Source organism: Tribolium castaneum, chromosome 2, assembly GCF_031307605.1.
Source record: "Tribolium castaneum strain GA2 chromosome 2, icTriCast1.1, whole genome shotgun sequence".
Taxonomy (NCBI): domain Eukaryota; kingdom Metazoa; phylum Arthropoda; class Insecta; order Coleoptera; family Tenebrionidae; genus Tribolium; species Tribolium castaneum.
The window spans coordinates 13139549-13164195 of NC_087395.1; the positions used below are offsets into that span (position 1 = coordinate 13139549).

The 24647-nt window shown below is 29.8% G+C and overlaps 1 protein-coding gene across 1 annotated transcript; it reads right to left on the reverse strand.

Moving 5' to 3' along the window:
* Positions 1–2571: 2571 nt before the first annotated feature.
* LOC657220 (very long chain fatty acid elongase AAEL008004) lies at positions 2572–20856 on the reverse strand. The gene is made up of 8 exons (XM_963691.5): positions 20663–20856; positions 8250–8317; positions 7468–7550; positions 7305–7412; positions 7168–7251; positions 7060–7116; positions 3667–3772; positions 2572–3614 (listed from the first exon to the last, which is right to left on the reverse strand). Exons 2-8 carry the CDS (start codon positions 8305–8307, stop codon positions 3169–3171), a joined length of 942 nt encoding a protein of 313 aa, XP_968784.1. The 5' UTR covers positions 8308–8317; positions 20663–20856; the 3' UTR covers positions 2572–3168.
* Between the last annotated feature and the right edge of the window lie 3791 nt (positions 20857–24647).

The following is a 24647-nucleotide window of genomic DNA, read 5'->3' on the forward strand; positions in this document are numbered from 1 at the left end:
AACAAATTATAAGCAATTTTTAATGTTAATTCAAAAAATAAAATGTTGTATTCACCTCGTTTTTGTGTAACTCAATTAATTTATTCCACCTCGTTATCACTCGACGTTTAAAAATCCACTAGGCAATACAGCGTCCGAATTACACTCGAACTCGTTGAATAATCTACTATTCTCTTTTGGGTGTTAATAATAAGGATCTCCGATACTAAAAGGTTTAGAAAAAAACGAGTGACACATTCTCGGGTTTGTTTTACGGGAAAATAATTTTCGTCAAAACCGCATTCCGCTTTGTCTTTTATTTTCGACTTCTAAACAAAAGTTGACATTTTAGCGAAATCTTAAAAAAATCATATCCTCCTTATTATAAAAGAATAATATTTGGAAAAAAGACAATATAAGATACTTTTTTACAGAGAATTCAATAATGTTATCAGCGGTTTTTTTAATCATTCGTTTAGCTGTAATAACAAAAAGTTTTATTTTTTTAAATAGGAAGCACATTTCCGAAAAGCTTCTTTTTTTCTGAACTGAAAACAAATAAATACAGTTAGATATTTTTATATACTTTTGAGTTGGCCATGAAAAAATTATTTCACATAAAAAGTGCGAATAATCTAGAAATTTTGTGAACGGTTATTAAAGTAGAAAATGTGAAATTATAAAAATAAGCAATGAAACCGTTATAATTTAAAGACAGTTGTTAATCATTGTTGCTGTAGAAGTAACCAATAAAAAACCTAAATTTGCAATTTTAATTAGTTTTAAAAAATCAGTCCGTTAAAAAAAGTTACAGAATACGCGTTTGTGTTATTTTCAATTGAACAAATATACGATCGTCGCAGATTTTAATTACATAAAAAATGTGCAGATAATTGAAAACGATTTGTCACTACCATTATTGATGGCACACACATGACATTTTTTTATGATTTAATGAAGTGCATTGAGGTGACGTTGATAAAGTTATGTATCTTTTTACCGCGGATGAGATTTGGGTGTTTGGATTGACATTTTTCTGTAAAATAAAATTTTATTGACAGGTAATCATACAATTTAAAAGATATTTCTTTATCCGCCATTTCTTGTTCAATTAAAAAATAGAATGACCATGTAAGCTTGCCATTTTAAATCTAAAAACAAATAAGTTTTATTAATCGCAAAAATTTGACATAATAAAAATGTATTATGCTGTTTTTGAATTAACTTGTGTTTGAAAAATCATTAAATTATAAATACTTGTTGGGTAATATATTTTTCATAGTTTTAATATAAAATCCAAAATTTTTTCATGGCCTACTATAAAGACAAAGCGAAATGGTATGTTTTTTTTTAATATTAAAAAAATGTATTACACAATTAGACATTTCAAATCAGAAGAAAAATATCTTTTCAAAAATATCACAGCCGCCTGTGATTCATATTTAAAAAAATAAAACTATGTTATTATAGGTAATCAAAGGGTTAAAAAAATCGCTGATAATATTATTAAATTCTCCGTAAAAAGTATTGGTAGTTCTAATAATGAGCAATGACAGTCATTTTAAAATTTGTATACAACCATAATCACTTAGGTCTTGCTCAATAAGAGGTAGTGAGACTTCCGGTTATACCGGAAGTCGCTATCAAATTGCTTATTTTAAATGCAAAGTTATATTTTTAATGCGTTTTTGGATTACTAGAGTTATTTTAAGGTAGTTTTCATAAGCTTTTTTTATACCTAAATTTTGCCGTTTACGAAATATTTAGTTTTTTTTTCAATTTGCACCTTCTAATTAAAAATAACACTGCCATTTAAAAAATTTTGAAAATGATTTTTAGCTCATTTGAAAGAGAAAGCTTAGATCTTTCCTTTGGTGCCTTCAAATTTCTAAAAAAGAATAACAAACCCCAAATGTTTAAAGTTGTGTTTTCAGAAATTTAAGCACCCATAACTCAAAATTTTTAAATAAAATGCCACAATTTTTATTTGACTAAATCGCAGAGAATATAATTCTGCATCGATCGGTATTAGTATTCCCTATACTTATGTTAAATAGTTTGAACTCGCATACTCTCGTTGCATAACGACAGCCTTCGAACTTTAAGCTTGCGTTTTCGCACTCGTATTATTAATAACTATAAATGAATCAACATTAGTTTTTTATATATTAAATAATAATTGTCCATAATAAAATTTTAGCAAAATGTCAAGACAGACTTGACAATATTTATATTCGGTTCACATTCATAAAAAACATTGTGGTGGTGGTGGTAGAACAATGTAATTGTGAATGAATTTTGAAATTTTTAAGAATTGTCAGCTGGAATCAGTATTATTGGTTGATCAGAAATAATCCACTATTGGACTTACCCTGTTTAATTTTTAGGAGGTTAAGTGGAGTAGTTTTTATATGTATTCTTCCATTGTTTCCTTGGTGTTAAATTTATTTTATTCTTTTATTATTATTATCTATTATTTAAACAACAAATAAAAAGTTAGTTTGCACTAAGAGATAAACTATTTACAATGCGGGTATACGTATCAATTTTAGTTTAGAGTCAAGGTACACCATTAAAATAAGACGTACAATATGTTTTTTAGACATTTTTATTTCAATAATAGTAAATATAAAAAATACATAGGTACAACAAATAACCTGATTTAATCTACATAAAATGCATAATTTCAATGTTCAACAATCCTTTAAAATCCCATCTATGTAAGACCATCTAAGTAAGTATATTTGAGTGATTTTCTTTAAATAATATAAAATGATAACAAATTAATTTTTACAATAACGTTTAAAAACAGCACCTAAAATATATAAAACATATTTTATTGCTAAAAAGTTTTAGAATCAAGTATGAACACACAGATCTAACAAAAACGCTTGATATAATTATTGCAATTAATTTTTGTTAAAAACATAATGGAATACATTCGCCTGAAAGCTCCAACGAAAAATTTCAATTCCACTACACCCTGACATAGGCACGTATTTGTTAGTGGCTACAAAAATTCTTCTTATTTGTACAATCCTAATAAATGTATGATTCGAGTGAATGGAGAAGTGCTAAAAAATTGAGCAAATTGCTTTATAGTCATGAATCGGAATAATTATCCTACAGAATTAAATTAAGTAAACAGTTCGATCATGACTCAATTGAATAAATAAAGCTACCACTATATCACTGCGACTTTATCCTTTGATGCAAGTCCGCCGTTCCGTTGACATAATATTGGCTAACTTTGTTCGATTTAACTCCGTTCTGATGCGCACCTGTGCCGTTCTGGACGACGCCGTTCTTCGCTGCCGCCGCCGCCGCCGCCGCCGCCGCTGCTGCTGTTCTTTTATTATAAGTTTGGATGTAGAACTCCTTAAACAGAAAGAAGAACATGACAGCGTGCATCCCAATCCACCAGACGAAGGCACGAGGGTAGTTGCAATCGGTGAACAGTAACTGGAAGGCATGGACCATGATCGCCACAAATTGAACCATTTGCAACGTTGTTAAATACTTCTTCCACCATAAGTACTTCTGGACTTCGGGACCAAGGGCACTTAGCATGTAATAGAAGTACATGATGATATGCACAAATGTGTTAAGGAAGCCGAAAAAGGTGCTATGACCGCCTAAAATCAACATCATTTTAAAGTTCTGATTCGTTTTGTAAAAAGTGCAAACCTGGGGTAAATTTGACTCCGAACCAGACGGACATAGGCATTACGCCGTGGTGGATCACGTGTAACGTGCTGACTTGATCATATTTCTTTCTCAATACGAAAAAAATCTAGAAAATACAACAAATAAATCTGTAATTGACTGATTGTTAACGGAACATAATTTTACTTAAAATAATTTCAAGTTTTGACAAAAATTCATTGAGCTCAAAATATCGGCGATAATTCATTTGTTGTCAAAAAGTTAACACTATAAACACAATTGGAAAAATCTTATTATATAGTGACGGATCTTGACAATGTTTAGGGAGGATTTTCGGGCTCTTCTTTAGAATACTTGTACTTTACAGTAGCAATTTTATAAGAACTGATTATTATCGAATAATGATAATGGAAGATCATAATCGCTTATACTTATAATAAACAAAAAGGTAATGTTTTTTGGCCGAATTTGTTGTTTGTGGCCGAGGTATTAGCGCCGAGGCTGCAATTTAGATGAAGTCACACACAACTACTAAGATAAAGTAGAAGAATGTATGATAAAATTTGAAACAAAAATACTTTTGACAATAACTCAAAATTAACAGCTGGGCCTTGTTACACCAAAATTTTTTGCAACTTCAAACTTTACATAAATTGCAATCTCTATTGTTAATGTGATCCACGAATTTTTTTAATCTTTTTTTTCAAATTTTTGTAAAGCAATGTATTTTGGCAAAGTGCAAAACGCAAAGTACAAAGTTGCAAAGTCGTTGGTGAAATAGGGCCCTGGTTGAAGATTCGTAAGTCTTACTATGAAACAAACAAATTTTTTTAAATAAATTATTTACAAATAAAATTAATACACGTGTGGTTACTGTTATAAAACAATGACAAAAAATATGACTGCATTGAAAAATTAAAGTTGGCTATCGATCATGGTAAACTGGAAACTAAAAATTATTTATTGTCTAATAGTATTACAATGTATTATATCCGCGCAAAGGTTTAAACGCGAGAACTTTGAGCGTTTAATTAAGCGGATAAAATATATGCAAGACCCGTATGCACCACAATGTTTTATCCACAGCTAGACAGTATAATCTAAATCCGAGACTAAATCAGTATTTTCAAATTATTTTTCAAAATTTTTATTTTACGTTTTGAAGTGACGTTTGTCAGATTAATTTTTAAAATAAAAATACTGCATTAATTCCGGCTTTGTTTATAGTAAATCTGGCACCCACATCGAATAAAGAAAAATCCGTCCATATTATCTCTAGAAAATGCAGTTTAATTTTGTTACGGGTCTTATGGTGTTTTCATAGGTTTTATTGATATCATAAGACGCCTCCCAGTAGCAATATTATGACCTAATAAAAGACTGGCTGTAGATAAAAAATATTAACAGCTTATAGTCTTTTACTTGTTCTCATATTCGACCTGCAATTTGTTAAAACCAGATCATTTTAGAAAGGAGTTACAACATGCAGAGTTTTTTTGCAGACACCTGTAAAAACGTCATTTTTTGCATACCAAACACGTATTTTTGTATCATCATATTTTTTATTATCTAAAATTGCTCTAGAAAAAAATTGTTAAAATTCTCAATTACAAATGATCATTCTGAACTACTAATTATTTTATTTCCGGCACGAATTAATCTAATATCCAATAAATAAAGTGATCAAAATTTTTAAATCGATGTGTATTTTCAGGAAGCAGTAGTATTATTTAGTATCAAGAAAGCTAAGGAGATTTTACTGATCGAAGACAATTGTTTAGAGGAGGAGCGTAGCGACGACTCCAATTATTGTCTGAGATCGGCAATCCTTAATTTTTTTAAAGATTTAATTAATAATGTTAAAATAATTGTCAAGACAGCAAGATATGTTTACCGGTAGCAACTATACTCATTTTCAAAATAAAAGATATCGCCGTAGGCCATGACTGTCACAGTGCTTGAAGAACACTAAAAGAGTAAAAAACGCTTTGATTTTCAAATTGAATAACCCACTAACACACAACACAAAAGTGACAAATCTTTTAACATCTAGTTGGAAAACAAATACCAACTATTATTAAGTGAAGATATTTAAAACAGCAGTATAACAAACTTAAATTCAAATTTCCACAGCCTACTGGGATATCATTCAATTTGAAAAAAAGTATAGTAAACACTATGTACTGTCTTGGAAACAGGGATGATAAACAATCAAATATAGCTCAATCGTGCAATAATACATATTTTAAACAAAAGTCGCCTGCTTATTACTACACTTTTCGTTGAATTTAAATTACTAAAAGAAACGAAAGTTTTTTCTTATGTTTTAAATATTTTCACCATATTTTAATGATAGTACAGTCCTATAAGAAATAAGAGGCATATAGAACTTACAGTTGTTTGTATAATTTTTTGGCAATAGTAAAGTCAAGCTATCATTATTTATTTATTAATAAGTAATGTTTTATTATATTACTCTCTTTTGAAGATATAAACAAACTGAGTACAACATATTAACAAAAAACGTACCCAAACTTGTTTTACTGTTTACTGTGTAATAGAGGGTGTATGAGAAATACGTGTGTTAATTTTATCACGTAATAAAACTCATCAAATAAAACAACTTTTCTATATAAAGTTCTGCAAAATTCTTATTTATAATTTTCACTGTTATTTTAAATTGCTTAAACTCTACGTTTCTATCACAACGAAAATTGTTCGGCTCTTTTATTTTTGTACCCATAGGCGAGTACACGTTTCAGTATGTTATCTTTTTCCATATTTAAAATTTACAAATAGAGAAAATGTTTTATTTGTTGCATTATGTTACCTGTTAAAATTAAGACACGTATTTCTCTGATACCCGTACCCTGTATATTATAACTAGAATTAATTTGATTTGTCGCTCTAGTAAAAATGCTGTTTTCAAAACAAAACACGTTTCTTTTTTTCCAATTTTGTTTTTGATTAAATTGTAGTATGTACTATACAACGCGGTGTACCGTTTAATTCAGAAAAAATAAACTTTGTAATGAAGTAAGTCCCAGTTGATTCATGACAAAAACTTATACCTAGACCAAAAAAAAATAATAATAAAATTTAAATAGATTGTTTGTATTGAGCCCCAAATCTTAAAATTTTAATAGCAAGTAGCCGCTTCCATACATAATAGCACTTAAAAAAGTAGTTTATAAAATAATGTACAAGAGCTAAATCATCATCATTCTCAACTATTCCTTATAAGGGGTGTTTCACGTAATTTTACGAAGCCTGTCTGTAAAATGCAAATTGCAACAAATTGCGAGTGAATACTTTATAAGAATTTGTTATTTTCATATTTATTTTGCTCAAGCAAGTTGATTAAAAGTATCAAACAAAAAAAATAATGAAAACTTTTATCTACTATATACTTACAGTATCAAGAAATTCTGTAAACTTCGAGAAATAGTACCACCATGACGCGTGCACCATCTACAAATTAACGACTGAAATGCCATGTAATATGTAAATTTAAAACCTTACCCTTATTGTACTAGGTTTATTTGAATAATCAACAGGTTGACACCTTATGCTATATTCACCTGTGAACCAACCTCCCATACCAATCTATAATTAAGAAAAGGTAGCAAAAAATTAATGACCAAAATAGGATAACTTACTTCATAAAATAACCATATACTAAATACTACTTGTAAAAAATTATAAAAAACTAGAAGTTTCTTAAACTGGAAGGGTTTTCTATTCTCCATTAGTTTCGGTCCCAAAACCTATAAACAAAATGTTGTCAAAAAAAAAACACACAATTATAAATAAATGACTTACCTTTACTACAACTACATAAGATAAACATATTCCTAAGGTATAAAAAGGACTTGACATTAATGGCCAGTCTGCTGTGCGTGGATCTAGAACACAAAATTTTAGTAAGATGCAAAACAAGAACATTTTTTATTATAATTTATCTCTAATAAAATTTTTATGCTCTGCTACGACAGATCAAAGTAAGTGAATCTTAGGATGTTTATAAAATGTAAAAAATACTCAAATTTACTTTTTAATGAGGTCAACTGACGCAAAAATAATTCTCCAACTAACGATTGTGGTTGTTTGTCTTTTTGATTAGTTATTTTAAATTGCTATTCACACATTTAAAGTCTAACCAGGTTTATCAAATAAATCATAATTGAGGTCGACAGTGTTAAAACAGTTATCTATACTAAATTTTTCCTTATCTGACTTATTCCATAAATAAGCCACAATCTGTCCAATGAATGTTTCATTTGATTCGATTTTATTGTTTTTATAATTAATAAACAGTGAACGGATTAATTTTTAGGCGGTTAGACGACCAAATATACACTTTCGTACAATTACGATTATGCACTGTCTAAGAACAATCACTAACATCCTAACCATGTCCTAACGTTAAAAAATTTGAAGTTCAGTGACAGTTTGTAGACCTTAGGCTAAAATATGCCAAAAATAAATTGGAGCAATGTTTATATAATGTCACGGAAAAATTAGTAACCTTGCCTTAAATCTGAGGTTTTTTCAGCTATTAAATAATACTTAACAATAACTAGGCGAAAATCGCAACAACTCACCTTGATATTTGTTTAAATAGGAGTTTACATTGCGCATCAAATCCAGAAGAAAAGCCATTTTAACGAATCTGAAACAAAAAAAAGGTCAACTTGTGGTTGATAATCTTGCATTTGCCAGTCAAGTTTCTGCGGTTACGATGAATGAATTCCCGGAAATTTTAAAACCGGAGGAAATGCGATTCCGGGTGAATTAATAATTCGTGCACACACCAGATGCAATAGACTTTACATAACTATCGATAACTTTCGATCGGCGTTTACTGTGTCAATGTCAAGAACAATTGGCACACGCTTCTCGTTGCAAAACCATCAACAATGAGACCATTACGATACATCTGAACGCTCCTTTCTTTAACAGTTTTCTCGTTTCTTATAAAATAAACAAAATCCAAGCTGTCAGACCGTACGCATCAAGGGAAACTTATTAAATGAAGGCAAAAATCGCGGTGTTTCATCGAAACTCAGACGGAATATAAATGTAGGATTGCAAGAAGTACATGTTGTCACATTTTTAACCGTTTGTTTTAAAATGCGTTTCGTAAGTTTCCAATGGGAAAGTTAAACAATTTAGCTACAAGCACCAACGCGAATTTGTCGGAATGTTTTGCACAAACACTGCTGATTCGTCTTTACAAGAAGTTACCGATTTTTTGTGAACAATTAACCTTAAACTACATTCTGAGGCTGTTCCGTGATCTTGTAGCAAAGGTCTTGGTGTAGGTTTTTGACATTTTTTCTCCAAACTACCGTGATTATTTAGTTGTTTGTCACATTATCATTTTTACTAAAAAAAGCTACTTAAGATTTATTTAAAATTCCAAGAAAAAATTGTTTACAACGAGAAAATAAAAAAAAATGGAAAAGAATTAATTTAAATTAAAACAGTTGCGTTCTCTAGTAGTCATTTCTAAATTTTTTGCTTTGAAAAATACCGGAAAATTTTAATAAAATTTTAATGTGACATTGAGATTTCACTTTAAATCGTAATAACTACCTCAAAAAACTAAAAGATGAAATTAGAGTTCAAAGTGTTTTTTATTACGTGGACTTTTAAAAAATCCCGATTTTACAAAATAACGAGTACCTACAAAATTCGTTTATTAAAGAAGACGGAAGTCTCAGCTTGAATCGCGTATACAAATTCAACAAAACTGATCAGTCATGTGTGAAACTAAAATCAAATTAACAACACTGAAAAAAACAGAGCAACAGATACGAAAATCAACTGATGATTGCCCAAAAACTTAATTGAATACACCTTAGGTCTAGCAGACTTTTTAAAGAAAATTTAATTTTCTCCAAATTTATACTTTAATCCTTACACTTTTTTATCTTCGACCGCATCATTTTTTTTTCTTTTCCTATCTTTTAAAACAGCGCTATCTAGCCACGCTAATGGAACTAACGTGAATAAGGTCGTTTTATTTCAACCTCATATCGCATCCTAGTATTTTCAAGTATCCGAATTACACACAAAATCTTGTTTACAATAATTAAAACATTGAAGCTAATAAGTTTTTAAGTGATAACAATAATAAAAGTAATCAATAACGTGGACACTATTATAGGCTATAAGCTATAACAGTTTTATTCTCCATTGTTACAATCTAGAATCTCAACTAGTAATGAATCATTTGGTGGCGATAAACTAGCAATTGTTTAACAAATGCAAAAACAAATTAATGTTAATAGATTCCGACCAAAGTTCTCAAATTAGAAACTTTAACGAAAAAATACATTTATCGAAATAGTTTCGTTCTAATTATAATATTGAAAAAAAACACTTTAGCATCACAAATCAATGAACCTTCAAATATGATGATGTAACAATTTTATTATATTAGTCTTTCAACAAGTGATTTATCTGGAAGATAATAAAACGCTAATTAAGAGTGTATTGTACAAATATTTGAAGAAACCGTCGACTATTAGTCACACCGCCAAAATTGCACGACAATGTCAATCCTTAGTTTTGATAGCAAACAATTAACACCAACGTAACTCAACTTCGAGAATTGAAGGTTACTGTATATACATACCTACTAGTAATCAACTCATTCATAACGTTTCCTAATATTTATTTTTATATTATGTATTATAAGTAGCCGTTCGTAGCAGTTGCTTGAATTTTTTATTCTATTAAGAGAGCAACGAAATTTGAACCACATTAAAAGACAACTGTATGTTGTTGTAGCACATCATCGGAAGCAGTAAAATGTGTAGTGAGTAGCGTGTAATCTTATTAACAGAGTCACTTAACTTATGTTATCACATAACTGCGCTATCAAATTGCAAATCTTTGTCTTGAACTCAAACTCAAAAAACTCAAATACAACACTCAATATTCTAATATATCACTACAAAGAAAAAATACCATAATGTTGAAATGCCTATTTATAATTAATTAAATTAATTGGCGAAAATGTAAAAAATACAGTGATAAAAGTACTTTCATAAATAAAATTAATTTGAGATTAAACAATACTCGGTAAATTAATAAGTATAAATATTTGCTATTTATCAGAATTGTTGTTTTTAATAGGATAGTTAAAACTTGTCTAAGAACACTCTAAGTAAAAGTTTAAAAAATTATAAAACTTTGAATTGGTTTTGTCGACTTGTAAAATTCCAAGTGACAATAATAAATTATCCTCATGCAATCTTGTATACATAATGCATAATGCGGTTGATGAACTTCTTATCGTAAATTTTATCAACCCTAACATATAAAAAATACGAGTGCAAAAACCGTCACTACATTCATCAATATTTCTCATTATGCGTACACGAATAGACGCAAACTTCATTTAATATTAATAGCTAGTTGAATAATTATAAATTCATAAAAAGGTAAACACAAAAAATTAATGCACGTGTCACCTGCAGGCCTTGAGGGGCTGTTCTATGCCATACTATGTATTTTGACAAGTATTTATCCATCAGTCACTAACATGAATGAACATTTTCATTGATCGGTTTTGTATTAAATTTTCACAATGCCCTAGTACGCCGCAAAAGGTTATTCTTGCTATTATAATCCGCCAGCTATTTCCCTGTTAATGATAATTGATGAAACGGAAACGCTTCCTTTGGTCTAATTCAACTGAAATTCATTAGCTGATCCATATATCCGCATTGTCGGGTTATGTAAAAGAAGACCACAAAGCGTAATATGAAACAAAATTGCAAATTAATATAACACAATTTGATTTTTGAATTTCCTGGCATGTTTCAAAAGCAAAAAATAACACAACCAAACCAACTTTCACGCTTTAAAGTAAAAGTGATGATAGCATTGATTAACATTCAGCGACGGTGTTACATAACCATAATTGTAAAAAACTCGTTTAGGGGGCCACACTTAATCACTATCTGGAGCAATGATACTACTGAGTGTTGTAATTATAAATTAATTCGGTGTTAATTAGTGTAATCAAGAAAAGATGTCAGTGGATAACTTTGTCATTCATGGAAGTGTGTGCGCTTCCACCCATGTGAATCACACTACTGATAAATCATGTATGAGACATTTGCCATACTTTAACACGTCTGCCAATATACAATATCTTCTATTATATGATAACTGATAAATTACACCCGCATAGATTTTGTAAAATATTTGAGTCATGTTTCATGTTTCAGGGCACTAAAGTACTGTATTCTGTCACAGACACAGGTACCGTTTTTGAGAGTAACTAGAGAAAATGTCAAAATGAATATTTTTATCACTGATTTTCAAAAACACGTGAAAATAAAGCGAAAAATAATTTATCATAAATTAGATTTCAATAATAATTATCAATATTAACTTTTTCGCCAGAAGCCAAAACACAAAGTCAAAACAGGTCTTCGTAGGAAAAATTGTCTGAAAACTTCGACTTTGTCTTTATTTCTCAACCACAACTAACAATTTTTAAGAAATCGTTTAAAGTTTACTTTCTTAAAATATAACAGTTAAAATTTGAGAAACAAATAATAAAAATTTCATTTGTTAAAATCCAAACACATCTGAAAATATCATTCTTTTTAGAAAAGTGGAGAATCAAACCAGGTATTTCTCACCGAAAATTGTCTAAGCATTTCGAAGATCTACAGCTATATAACAGTTTTTGAGATATCGGCCAATGTTTGGTTCCGTAGGGTAAAGATTTTTTAGAGTAAGAAAGTTCGACAAATTCAGTCAATTGATACTCCATTTTATCAGATGCAAAATTACTCAAGGATTCTGAATATGCGATCATTTTTTGTCTACGAGTGATGGTTCTTACAATAACAAAGTTTGAGGAACTAGTTAAAATTAATCGTCACTTTAAAGATATATTCCTTACAGAAAATTAGCTAAAGATCCCAAGACTATCTTTATTAGTTAAAGATTATTTGGGCTAGGATATGTGTGTTTTTAATTGGTTTTATTAAAGTTCGACAATTGATACTAGTACTATAATTTTTCATAAACAAAATTTGGATTTTAAATATATTTCATTTCGTGGTTACGAGGATTAGTTTTTAAAAATATAAAAAAGTCAAAGTTTAAAGTTAGAACTGGTTAAAATTCAAAAACCAAACACTTCTAAACATATATAAGTTTGCCATTTTTTAGCAATTATCATAGTTTGACTACCAATGTTTCAAGGTTAAAAATCACCATCAGAGTTGAAACAGATTAGGTTGAACTATGCTGGAAATGGTTAAAGGGTACTGTTCAAATGAAAAAAATCCCCAAAAAACGTCCTAACAGGCACCTTACTAAACCTCTGATTAGTTACTGAAATAAAAAACTAAATTTGAGCCGTTCAGATGATCTTGAAATTTGAAATAACTTGTCAACGTAAATAATAGATAATATAAACACATTGTTATATTATTTTAATAATATTTTGCAAGAGACCACTAACCCACTTCCACACTGCTTAATGCAAATCATTTAACAAGAAAAACGCTTCACTGTGGCTATTTACCCACAATTAGGTAATTAAGTTTGTAAACTTTACTTTAGATGCTTGCATTTTGCTAGTAACCTTGGGAAAATCTCATTACGTAAATGAACTCCGGCTTTGTGATAATGATTAAATGATACGTTTAGTCTCATGCGGTCTCATCACATTACATAATTTTTAAATTAATTAAATACACGAAATGTGTAGGTGGATAACCGTGTCACTTATCTCAAATAGCGAATTAAATGGTATTAAGCTAGCCGTTATCGAATTTTTCCAAAATGGAAAAGTACTGCTTTAATGTCATAGTCTTGCAATATCTACTATCAAGGTGACTGCATATAGCAATTAACCAGGCCAAGGAATAAATGAATTAGAGAAAAGTCGAATCGATAAAATAATATTTAGAGGAGCGCTATACACAATTCATATAAAAAATAATTCTGTTATAGGACGTCTGATCCGAAGAAGGCCCATAGGTCAGTGACCACTGGGCTTACCTGTTGAAGGTATGGGGTTAAACCAAGGTTAGGAAGTTTCCAAGTCTATTTTTTTAGCATTTTTGAGATGACATCTGCGGCGATGGGTTAACTGCCCGTTATCCTGCAATAGTCCTGAAATAGCCTCTCGAACTTGTCAGGATATTACGTAAATGTTCCGTCCTTTATTGGAGTGAAATTCAAAGCAGCCATTCCTAATCCGTGTCGTCGTTGTCCTACATCGCTAATAAGACCATCAGGTCCTGTAATAGAACCAATGGGGGGCGGCACAATTATTAGCAAACCGTTTGAAATGACAGCTGTGTTTATTTCGTAAAATTACATTTTTGATACTAAAAATAGACCTTCGACGAGACGCTGATTTACACTTATAGCCATTCGGAGAGATTCGAATTACAAATAACAGCAATTAACGACCCACAATCGATACAAGTTAACTGATTGCATGATTTTTAGTTCTAATTTTGTTGTTGGTAATCGTGTGGAAAAATCGAGGCGCATTTTTCGCGCTAAAATCGATAGGTAAAAGACCTTTCATTGTTACAAGCTTTCTTGTTTACAGTGCTTTCAATCATGATAGTGCATTGTATTTGAAGTTCTATTAACCTACTCGTTTAATTGAAGAAATCATCTGTCATTAAAAACTTCTGATGAATTCATTGTTTCAAATGAGAGCTGAGCGTGGTTGGCAAACATTACAAACAATTAATTTTACTCAAATTTCTGTATTTACAAGTAACTCACTTCCAATGATGTATTGTTCAGACAAAGCCCATTATTGTAATTAGTTCATGTATTAATTATAAAATTATTAATTAAATGCAGAACAAATGTGCGCGCTATCCATAGCATGTTACATTTTTTGTGTAATGGCAACATTTGAAATAATTAAACTGCATATTTTCCTGCAATTCTGACTTATAAAGAGTGAGGACAATAAATTTATGTAAAAAACATTTCAATTTAAGTAAGAGGAATCGTACGACTTCAAGTGGCAATTTTATAGTAATAAAAACCTGAAATTTTATTAGCCTATACCTGTACCTTACTGTCATAAAACACATTTCAATCAAATAAAAACGCAGAAAAATGAATTTCTTGACTTAAAAATATTTCTTTTAATGCAAGATTAATAATAATCATTACATGATCAAGTTAAAACCTATAGCTTGTTATCAGTGGAAGAATATGTAACAGGAAATCGTAGTTCATCCCAATTTTAATCTAACCCTAATCTAAATAGATATTTATGATTCCAGTACCATATAGTTTATACATAATCATATCTGGAGGAGCCTTTAAGAACCCAAGAAGATTCTATAAATTGTTACAATCAATCAGTTCTTTAGATACTTTAAAGAAAATGCCTTTTAAATATACAAAGAAAATCAAGTGTAACCACTCTCAAACAAAGTAAAATAGAATCAGCGCAATATTCGAAAAAAAAACGAGTCGCTCTTTCCTTGATTTAAATAATATGTGTAAATAATAAAAGTTATAAAATTTCAAACTTTAATTCTTTATAATTCGAGAACCGAAAAAGTCTACGGCATAATATCGCAGGTGGTTACTTAGCGGGTCAAGGTCTATCAGAAGTCAAGTTTGGTTAAGTCTCAGGAACACAAACTAAAGAATCACAATTTTGCAGCAAACTAAAACAAAAGCAAAAGATTTTTTTGTCAATGATTTTGTAAACTGTAGATTTTGACTTGATATAATAGGTGTCGTGTTTTATCATTTTATGAAAAATTTTAATTTTTATTATTTTTTACCCATTTATTCAAGTGATTTCCAATTTTTCGTTTAAATAATTTTGCATTATGTGAGTAAACAATTAATAAAATCTTTCACGTGACGTTTCTATTTATTATTACCGTTTTATAATATGATGCAAATAAAAAAAAATCAAATTATTTCCTTGTAGATCATCTTATATGAGTAGGTAATTACTCTAATTACTTAATCAAAGCTATAGAAAATAAATTTATAATAACCACCCAAAATTACAGAGAGTAAAGTACTATTTTCTGCGCATTTGACCATGATCGTCCATATAATTTTACCAGAAAAAGATCTTCTATTATCAGTATCATATTTCATACGGTCAAGTTCAAATCCATGGAAAATCCTGCACACAGTATCCTATTCATTTATATTGAAATGACTACTAAAAAAACTATTCATTGTTAGTTCTAATACTTTTTTTGCCAATTTTGACTAATCACCCCGGTCTCTAGACGCAACTCATCTTACCTTGATAGTCTCAAGGTGGTCTCAAAGTTATCATAATGAAAGTAAATGGAATTATAGGTACCCACTTCCTCAAATTGTTTTATACATAAGCATAATTAGTCATAAAGAAAATATAAAAGTTATTTTAATTTTATACGTCATCTGTCTTGGGTAAGTAAAAAATGTAAAAGTGAGAATAACGTAATAATTATTTTTATCAATTTTTGCTCTAAAGATAAACTGATTTAGTTTCAGACAATCTTCCCACTCTTTATACTGCACAAAAGAAAAAAGCTTAGCGAAAATCTTAAACAAAAATCTGAATAAAAACTAAAAAACTCTCTTCTGTCGATTGTACCCTACTGACCATTAATGAACACACTAGTAGATTTTTTCTGTGGTTCACCTATTAATTATTCATTATGCACAATATTTTCACTAACGTGCATTATGATTTCCTGGACATAGTCCAAAGTACCATAATAGATAATTAAGCACCGAAATACCATGTTATTAAAAAAATCGCATGTTCGTTACTTATCCCTCAAAACTAATAACCGTTTATGATGAGGCCTCATAATTAAAAATTCATTTTTAGCAAAGTTTAATCTTTTTGTCGCCACAATTCAGTTCCCACACTACGATTGTTAGAGCTACTATTACTTATTGAACCTTTGACAATTATTAAGCAATTAAGCATGAAATCATTTCACATTCTTAATTAACTGTTGCACACACGATCTACTATGTTGACTTATGTAATTGTATGACATTCTCGGTGAGAAAGGATATTTTAGTTCCTACGTAAATTAAAAAAAATATTTTCGATACAAATCCAAGTTGTCGAGTCAATTGTTTTCAAATAAATCAAATAACAACCTGTATTTTCCGTGAGCACTTCATAATGGTTTTATTTATTAAACGGAATATAAAATTTCAACAAATTTCAGACTAATTTCTTTACTTGTTCTGTTGCAAAAAAATACTCAAAAGTTCAACATAGCATAGCTGTGATGATAGTACATATCAGTAATCACGTGCATATATGAAATGTTTTCGCTGAATGACTAGACATGAACTGATGTCATTGTATATCTAACAATTTTATTTATAAATAAAATTTTAGTACGGCAATTTGAAATAAGTATACTTCCACCTTGTTATAAACAGTCAGTTTTAGATCGATTGCTTCTAAAATTGGCAATCTTAGAGCAGCCATCAATGGTAGTTATTCATTATGAAAAATTAACCCTGCAACTGGCACGAAACGATAAATTATTTATGTATTTAGTTTTCTTTAACATTTATAATGACTGTGTCCCAATTTTGTCCCCAATAATTACAAATGAAAAATTAAACTACAATTTTTAAAATTTATGTTGTACATGTGTTTGTGTCTCGACAAGTGGCATTATCATGTCATGATTACATCAAAAACTAATATTTGTATAGTGTAAAAAATCAGCAAGCAACACGCGATAGCTATTCAAAAACATTTTATAAATTAGTGCTAACTAAATTTAAGTAAATTAAACTTATTGAAACTTGATCGATTTTATTTTAAGAAAGCAAATCAATAGATTCACAAAAAAATCAATTTCACCTCCGTAAAAGTAGTTTACACCGTCAGGTGTGCCTTCTGTCGAAATCTAAATGAAGTGTGACGTCAATTTTAGTTTGACCGCGTATTTGGAATTCTCACGGTTTCGATTACAACCTTATTTTTTATTCATATTCTAATGCAAACAATAACTTTTGTTTTTTTTATTTTTAGTATACCCGATACTTGCTAAAATCACCATTACCTACATTTTTTTGTTTTTACCTTTTTTATGCCAAGTACAAAATAATACAATTGTATCATACTTTATGGTTATAAAATCACAATACTATACAATACTCATGCAATTATGTAAATTACAAAACTACAAACATCATTAATAACTAACTTTTGAAAACAATCAAATAATGTAAAAGGTCATAAATTCCATTTAATTAATCTCATGATTTGTGGTTTGCTACACGGACACTTATTTAATTTTATTGGTTGTTACATCGATTCAAAATGGTGAAAACTGTTTTTTAAAGCTAAAAGCACAGTATGCGAGATTCAACATGGGAGTACTTTTTACGTTTCTATGCACTGCACTGCAAAAAAATCAAGATGACGAGTCAAATAATAAAATATCGAACAATTATATTTTAGAATATTTTTTTTCACTGAGTGTGCACTGGTTTATCAATCACAAAGACCTACTCTAATTATTACTTCAAATAATCTCATAATGTTTGAAAAAAATACACGGATCTAAGTAAGCTATTTATTTATCCGGGTAACTTAAAAATTGACCTAATTTACAATTTACAAATCTAAACCAATAGTAAATTCACAAAAATAATAGATAACATAATAGTGTAATGTTTTTCTAATGTGTTCGAACATGAGGATGACAATGCTCCTTAACTTACTACAGGCTCAGTGTTATCTTACACGCATAAACTTAGGGAGTGATGTAGCTCTTGCTAAATAACAACAAAGAGTGAAAAAAAATATATAACAGTTATATTTAATTAACGAGAGACAACGAATGGTTTATCATCCACGAGGTAAGATAAATTTTCAAGATTTTAATTTGTCGATTTTTCTTTGTTTTGTTTTACTCGTAAAATACTGTACTAATCGTTTTAACGTTGCCAGTTTATCTTCGTAAAAAATTGCTTTTTGCTTTTTGTTGTTTTACATTTAAAACTAATTTTTAATCTAACGCAGATAACTTATTTATCCTTGTGATTATATCGAATGTCAAATTAAGGAAGTATGTACTTACCAGTACACTGAGTTTGGTCAAAATCATGATAACCATAGTATTATTTAAAATTTAAAAGCTTAACACTGTTTTTATAACTCTATATCTCAGAAATTAAAAAAAATTAACTGGAATTTTTGTACCATTCGTTATTTTTGCCAAATGCTAAAATTTCCTGAATTTACGCGAATAATTAAAACTCACCCTGTACTATATTTTCGAACTTATTTATCATTCTTTATAATTTTATGACAGATTTCCGACAAAACCAAATTTACTCAAATTTGCGTATTTTCTTAAATAATAATTAAAATAATGTAAATAACATGATACACCCCATGTGATTTATAGATGATTAGGGTCACAATAGTGTAACACATACCTACACTAAAAAATTTTACCATTTTTTAAAATTGTTGTCTTAGGTTAATCCAAAAACAAAATAGTAGTAATGGCCCCTTGGGAAATAGGTACTTACATATTTTTACGTAAATAATTTTGTATTCATTAACTACACGTATTAAACAATTAAGCAGACTACATACATTTGATATACAGGATGTTTATGAATGTTATTCAAAATTTTGGTACAAGGTTTGAGAGCCACTGGAATAGTTATTCGGTTTAGATAAAATTTCATTGTTACAATAAAGAGCAACATCATACCCGTAGCCATGAAAGAAAAAAAATTGTAATAAATTGGTTACGATAATTAGGACTTACGGTAAAGCACATCGTAATACTCAAGCAGCAGTTCTCAAACAATGAATTATTTACTTTTAAAATATTCATTTTCATTGTGTACAGCATGTTGGTTTTCTTATGCCGCACATGTCAATGTCAACCTCAAATCCGTAAACAGTAAAAAAAATAAAAATCAAAACAAAAACCAAAGGCACAAAAAATGTAGGTAAAATTCCTAGGCGTGTACTAATTATCACTAAAAACAATTTTTTCAAACAAAAACGTAAAATTCTTCTAATAAAAAAACCATTAAAAGCATGTTCATGAATAATCAATATATAAGTTTTTTTAAAACAAAATCACCTTAATTTAAATTGGTATTAACACAAAAAAAGTAGACAGAAACAGATGAGATGCGGTTCAAATCGAACCTATATTTCAGTCCGTAACTACGGGTAATAATAATTTATTAGTCGAACATCACCTGTGCACCACTAAAGCAATAACGACGTCATTGACGTCAGAACAAATTGCAACTCAATTGCCTTACTTTTACGTTCTTTTAAGTTCATAAAAATTTTCTTTATGTATTTTCTTTAAATCGTAAGTGAAACTTGGTTTGAAGTAAAAAATTTCATTTGACATTTTCCATCTTCTTTACGTACGATTCGCTCAATTAAAGCGAGAGGAATTTGAAATATGTGTAACATTTTTAAAGGACATGATATTCGCAACTCAAGTCTCTAGGCAAGAGTTACAAGGACTAGCAAGCAGCACGTGACTCCATTTAATTCAGTGAGTACGAGCGATGGCAAGTTCAATGCTCTAATGCAAACTGATTAGATTTTAATTTTTGTTAAAATTGGGAAAATTTTCAAGTCATTTCAGAGATTGTTGTGTTGAAGGCTGTAAACGACCGGGTAATACCCAATCACTTCCACTCATTACGATTATTACGAGCTTTAAATATCCGAGTGAATGTGAATAAATTAGTTTAACGTTGTCTGTAAAATTTCTACGGCCAATTACGAACATTGTCTATGGCACCAAAAACTGAGACAATTAAATCATCTAGCCGGTGAGATAATCGCAAACGTCAAAATTTTAAGGTTAGTTTCGCCAAGGACATTTGGACCCAGATGACAGAGGCCAACTTCGATTAGGATACAGAGGTGGTTAAAATTCGGAAAATCGACCGGAAAAGCCTTGAGTTATGTAAATAAAAAAACACATCCGACACGTTTTCTACTTACAAATTAGGAAAAGGGGCGAACGCAGGACTTAAATTGTGACGATCACAGCCGGAAAATCACCAGAACGCAAAAGGATACATTCAGAAATTGAGAAAAAACTAATACTAAAAACACACACGAAAACTAAAAACGGCTGTGGTGGTTTCAACAACACTCACTATGTACACACCACAAACTGACGGCGAATACGCTTCGACGGTGTAATATGTATAAAGGGGACGTCACGTGACCGGCTAGAAGAGAGTTTTGAGTTGGCTTTTCGAGCCATATAGTTCACACGGGTTTCCATCGGGAGTTTCCAGCTGGGAAAGACCGTTGGGGATAAAACTGCTTTCCGCCGTTTCTTCCCTTTTCGGGGAAATTAATGCCGGTTTATAAATATTACCCTTTAACACCCTAGGCAAGAGCGTTCGCCTGTGCAGATGGATGGCTAGAGATTATATAAAGTGGTGAGAGCAATTGACGGGTGATGGTAATCTCGAATAGTGTCTTGGCGGTGAGATATAGGGGATAAGGTACTGATGGTGTCGAAATAAATCACGAAACGTTACCTTCCAATTACAGTGCAACCTCGATTATCCGAGCAAATCCATCGAACAACACACAATTGAAAAGATAAAAAAAATGTAGCCCCCCAACTGAATATGTAGGTACCTACCTACTGCCATTTGACAAAAAATGTCAAATTTATTGACAGTATCATTACAATTAAAATGTTCTATAAACCGGCCCTTACTCATCTATTATAGATTATAGCATATTATTGCTTTTTTTGACACCACCCATCGGAGGGATTAGACTATACAGTTGAACTTTGATAAGTCGATCCTCGATACCTCGAATTATGGTGATTTACTGACTTCCATAGCACGAAAACCCCGAAATCCTAATATACCTACTGCGTTGGGCAAAAGTATGGAACCAAGCGTTTTGTGCCTAAACTATGTGCCTTACGAAAAAAACAATTAGTACCTACACCAACTACTTTACAAATGTGATCATTTTTCAAGAATAAAATTTTTCGAAATTTATTTTAGTTATCAAATTATTAATTTTTTTTTTCAAATGGTGCTCCACCACGAATTAGAAGTAATTTTTGAAGTATAATTTTTTACCAAAAAATCGCCGTAGTAGGGTGCTATTTGAAAAAAAATATTAATAACTCGAAAACTAAAAGAAATTTCGAAAAAAAATATTCTTGAAAAATGATCACATTTTTAAAGTAGTTGATGATGTACTACTTATTAGTTTTTTTTGTAAGAAACATAGTTTAGACACAAAAGGCTTGGTTCCATACCTTTGCCTAACGCTGTATATTTATTATTCAATAACTCGAACAGTCAAAGTTTGATAAGTCGAATTTCATGATACATTTATCTCGAATCCTTATGACGAATCCTGGACCGCCTTTCTAAGTCGACCTTTTCCGCCCACCATTCCTACTTTGATTCATTTATAAATGAAATGTTTGTGCAGGTGTAGCTACAATTTTTTTACGTATTTTTTTCACGAATTCTCGAGGACTTGAACTAATTTGCTGGCACTGCCTATTCGAGAAATCGAAGTTCAACTGTAGTAAATGTAATCCTTTCGACGCTTTGAAAGATGAAAGTTTTTAATGTTTCTATAGTTTGTTGCTTTTTTGCGGAAACATTTTCCAAGCATGTAACAAAATTTTTGGATCGATTGTTATGTTTAAAGATATTTAGATGTTGTTATGTTTAAATTCCTTTGTTGTTTTTGATTAGTTTTGTCTCATTTTGAACAGTGCAACAAGATCCAAATAATTTGTACTACAACGTTAAAACTTTTTTTTTAATTTTTGGTAATTCTAGAAAAAAAAATATCGCAAAATTTTGATGCCTTTGAGAGGCTTTTAGAGGTAGGCATTTGTATAAATATTTATTAAATCATTGAACACTAAATGTAACGTATTTTTATACAAATTCTTTGGAATCTAAACTCGAAGAAAAAACTTAATTTGGCTTATAAAAATTTACTTTTACCATTTTGAAACGCGGAACTAGTAAAACTTGTTATCTTATGACGACTAACTCTGTCTTCATTACGGATTACCTTAGACTAATTAAGAGTGTTTATACAGATGAACTGCTAATTACGGGGAAAACGAAAAAGAATTTCAAAGTGATTCATTTCAAAAAAATTTAACAAACCCCTGTAGTATCATTGTTTTTTTGTTAAATTTTAAAGTTATAAAAATTGTATCTATGGTAGTATGTTTTTTTTTATTTAAAATGGTGGAGATTTTTAGGTACCTACTTAAAATTTGTTCAAAAATTGTGGTCATATGTTTGGTAACACTGAACTGATGTGGAAGCAAACGCAAATTACAGAACGTATAGAAGTCGATCCATATGTGATGGTAGGTATTTAGATTTGTGAAAAAAACAGTATATTTATAGAACTAAAAAATACGTAATGCTTTCATTCCGAAAAGATTAGAAACAAATAAACAAAAGTACAAAAACATTTTTTTATGTAGAAATTTACACATAGTAATTCGCGTATTATCGAAAGACACAGAAAACCGGTTATGTATAATCGAGGCTTTCCTGTATAAAAATATATAGACAAACGAAAGTCATGCAATTTGTTCTAAAAAGGCATTTCGGTAGAAGTGTAAAGGCCCTAAAATTTACTTATGTAGGAAACACAAACTTCCAGTTGTCTTATTTTGAAAAAATCAGTAGATATCGAAAAAAGAATTTTTACAAACTCTAGTATTTTTATGATTAAGTGACACAGTGTTGTACACCATACTCTGCTTTTTAGACGAAAAAAAATGTGTTTTGATTATTACTTTTGTTAAAAGCATTTTGGAAAAAACACAATTCTTGCTTATTTTCGAATATTATTGATAGTTTTCCTTTAGAAAACAAAATTAAAAGGTTTGAAACATGTTTGCTTCTAGTACATAAGCATGATTTATAGGTGATAACGCAAAAACTCCAGAAATTTACTACTATAAAACTTTACGATTTTCCTTAATAAAGCTGAAGAGCACTTGTAAAACTCTATATAGTCAAATTCAAATATGATAGTACATGAAAAACGTGATTATTCAGAAAAGGTAAACCGTTAGAAATACCTAAACTTGAAACGTAAATTGTACTTAAAACATCATAAGAACCACATACTTTTTATCTCCTTTAGTAAAACTAATGTTCTCGAAAATAGCTAAAAAATACCACTTTCCGAATATTTTGGCCAAATATCCACCCAATAAAAAAACAACAGTTTAAATTCATATTCAAAACCACAAAAATAAAAGTGTACCTACAGCATGTTTTCTCAATAAAGAAGAGAAAAATTTCAAAATTTGTTGGACGCAGACTGAATCACCTAAGCCATTTTCAATGCACATTTTTACTAACACATACTGTTTTAAGCCTTTATCTGTAGTTGACAACATTATTTGACAATAAAATAATATTAGACAGAAAAGTAACAAAATTATTATCTAAAATATTGAATTCTTTACCTTAGAGTATTTGCAGCAAAAGTTTTTCACAAACCTGCACAGACTCTGTTTCTTATGTGTAGAATATCACTATAATACACTTTAGAAGCAAATACCGAAAATGCTTGTCAATTATCGTCTTTGATGTGACTGGTTTTGATCATTTATTAATTGACATGAAACTGTCACATAACTAAAAACAATAAAAAATTCCATTTCTCTAAAAACTTGATATTTGGAAAGTTTTAACATTTTAAATGATTTTATCATTATTCATTAAGTGCAAATTCTAGTATCTATTCATATAAACCAGACTGACTACACAAGTACCAAAAATGTTGGTAATTTTAAAGTCAAACAGTTTTTTTATACTTTTTTTCAAGCAAACCTTTTTTAAATATTTACTTTAAGTAAACTAATTGTCTACATTTTTAAGCAAATAGCTTTCAGTTTTTGCATTTACAATTAAGAAATACTTTGTAGCAAAAAAATGCTTTATGGGTG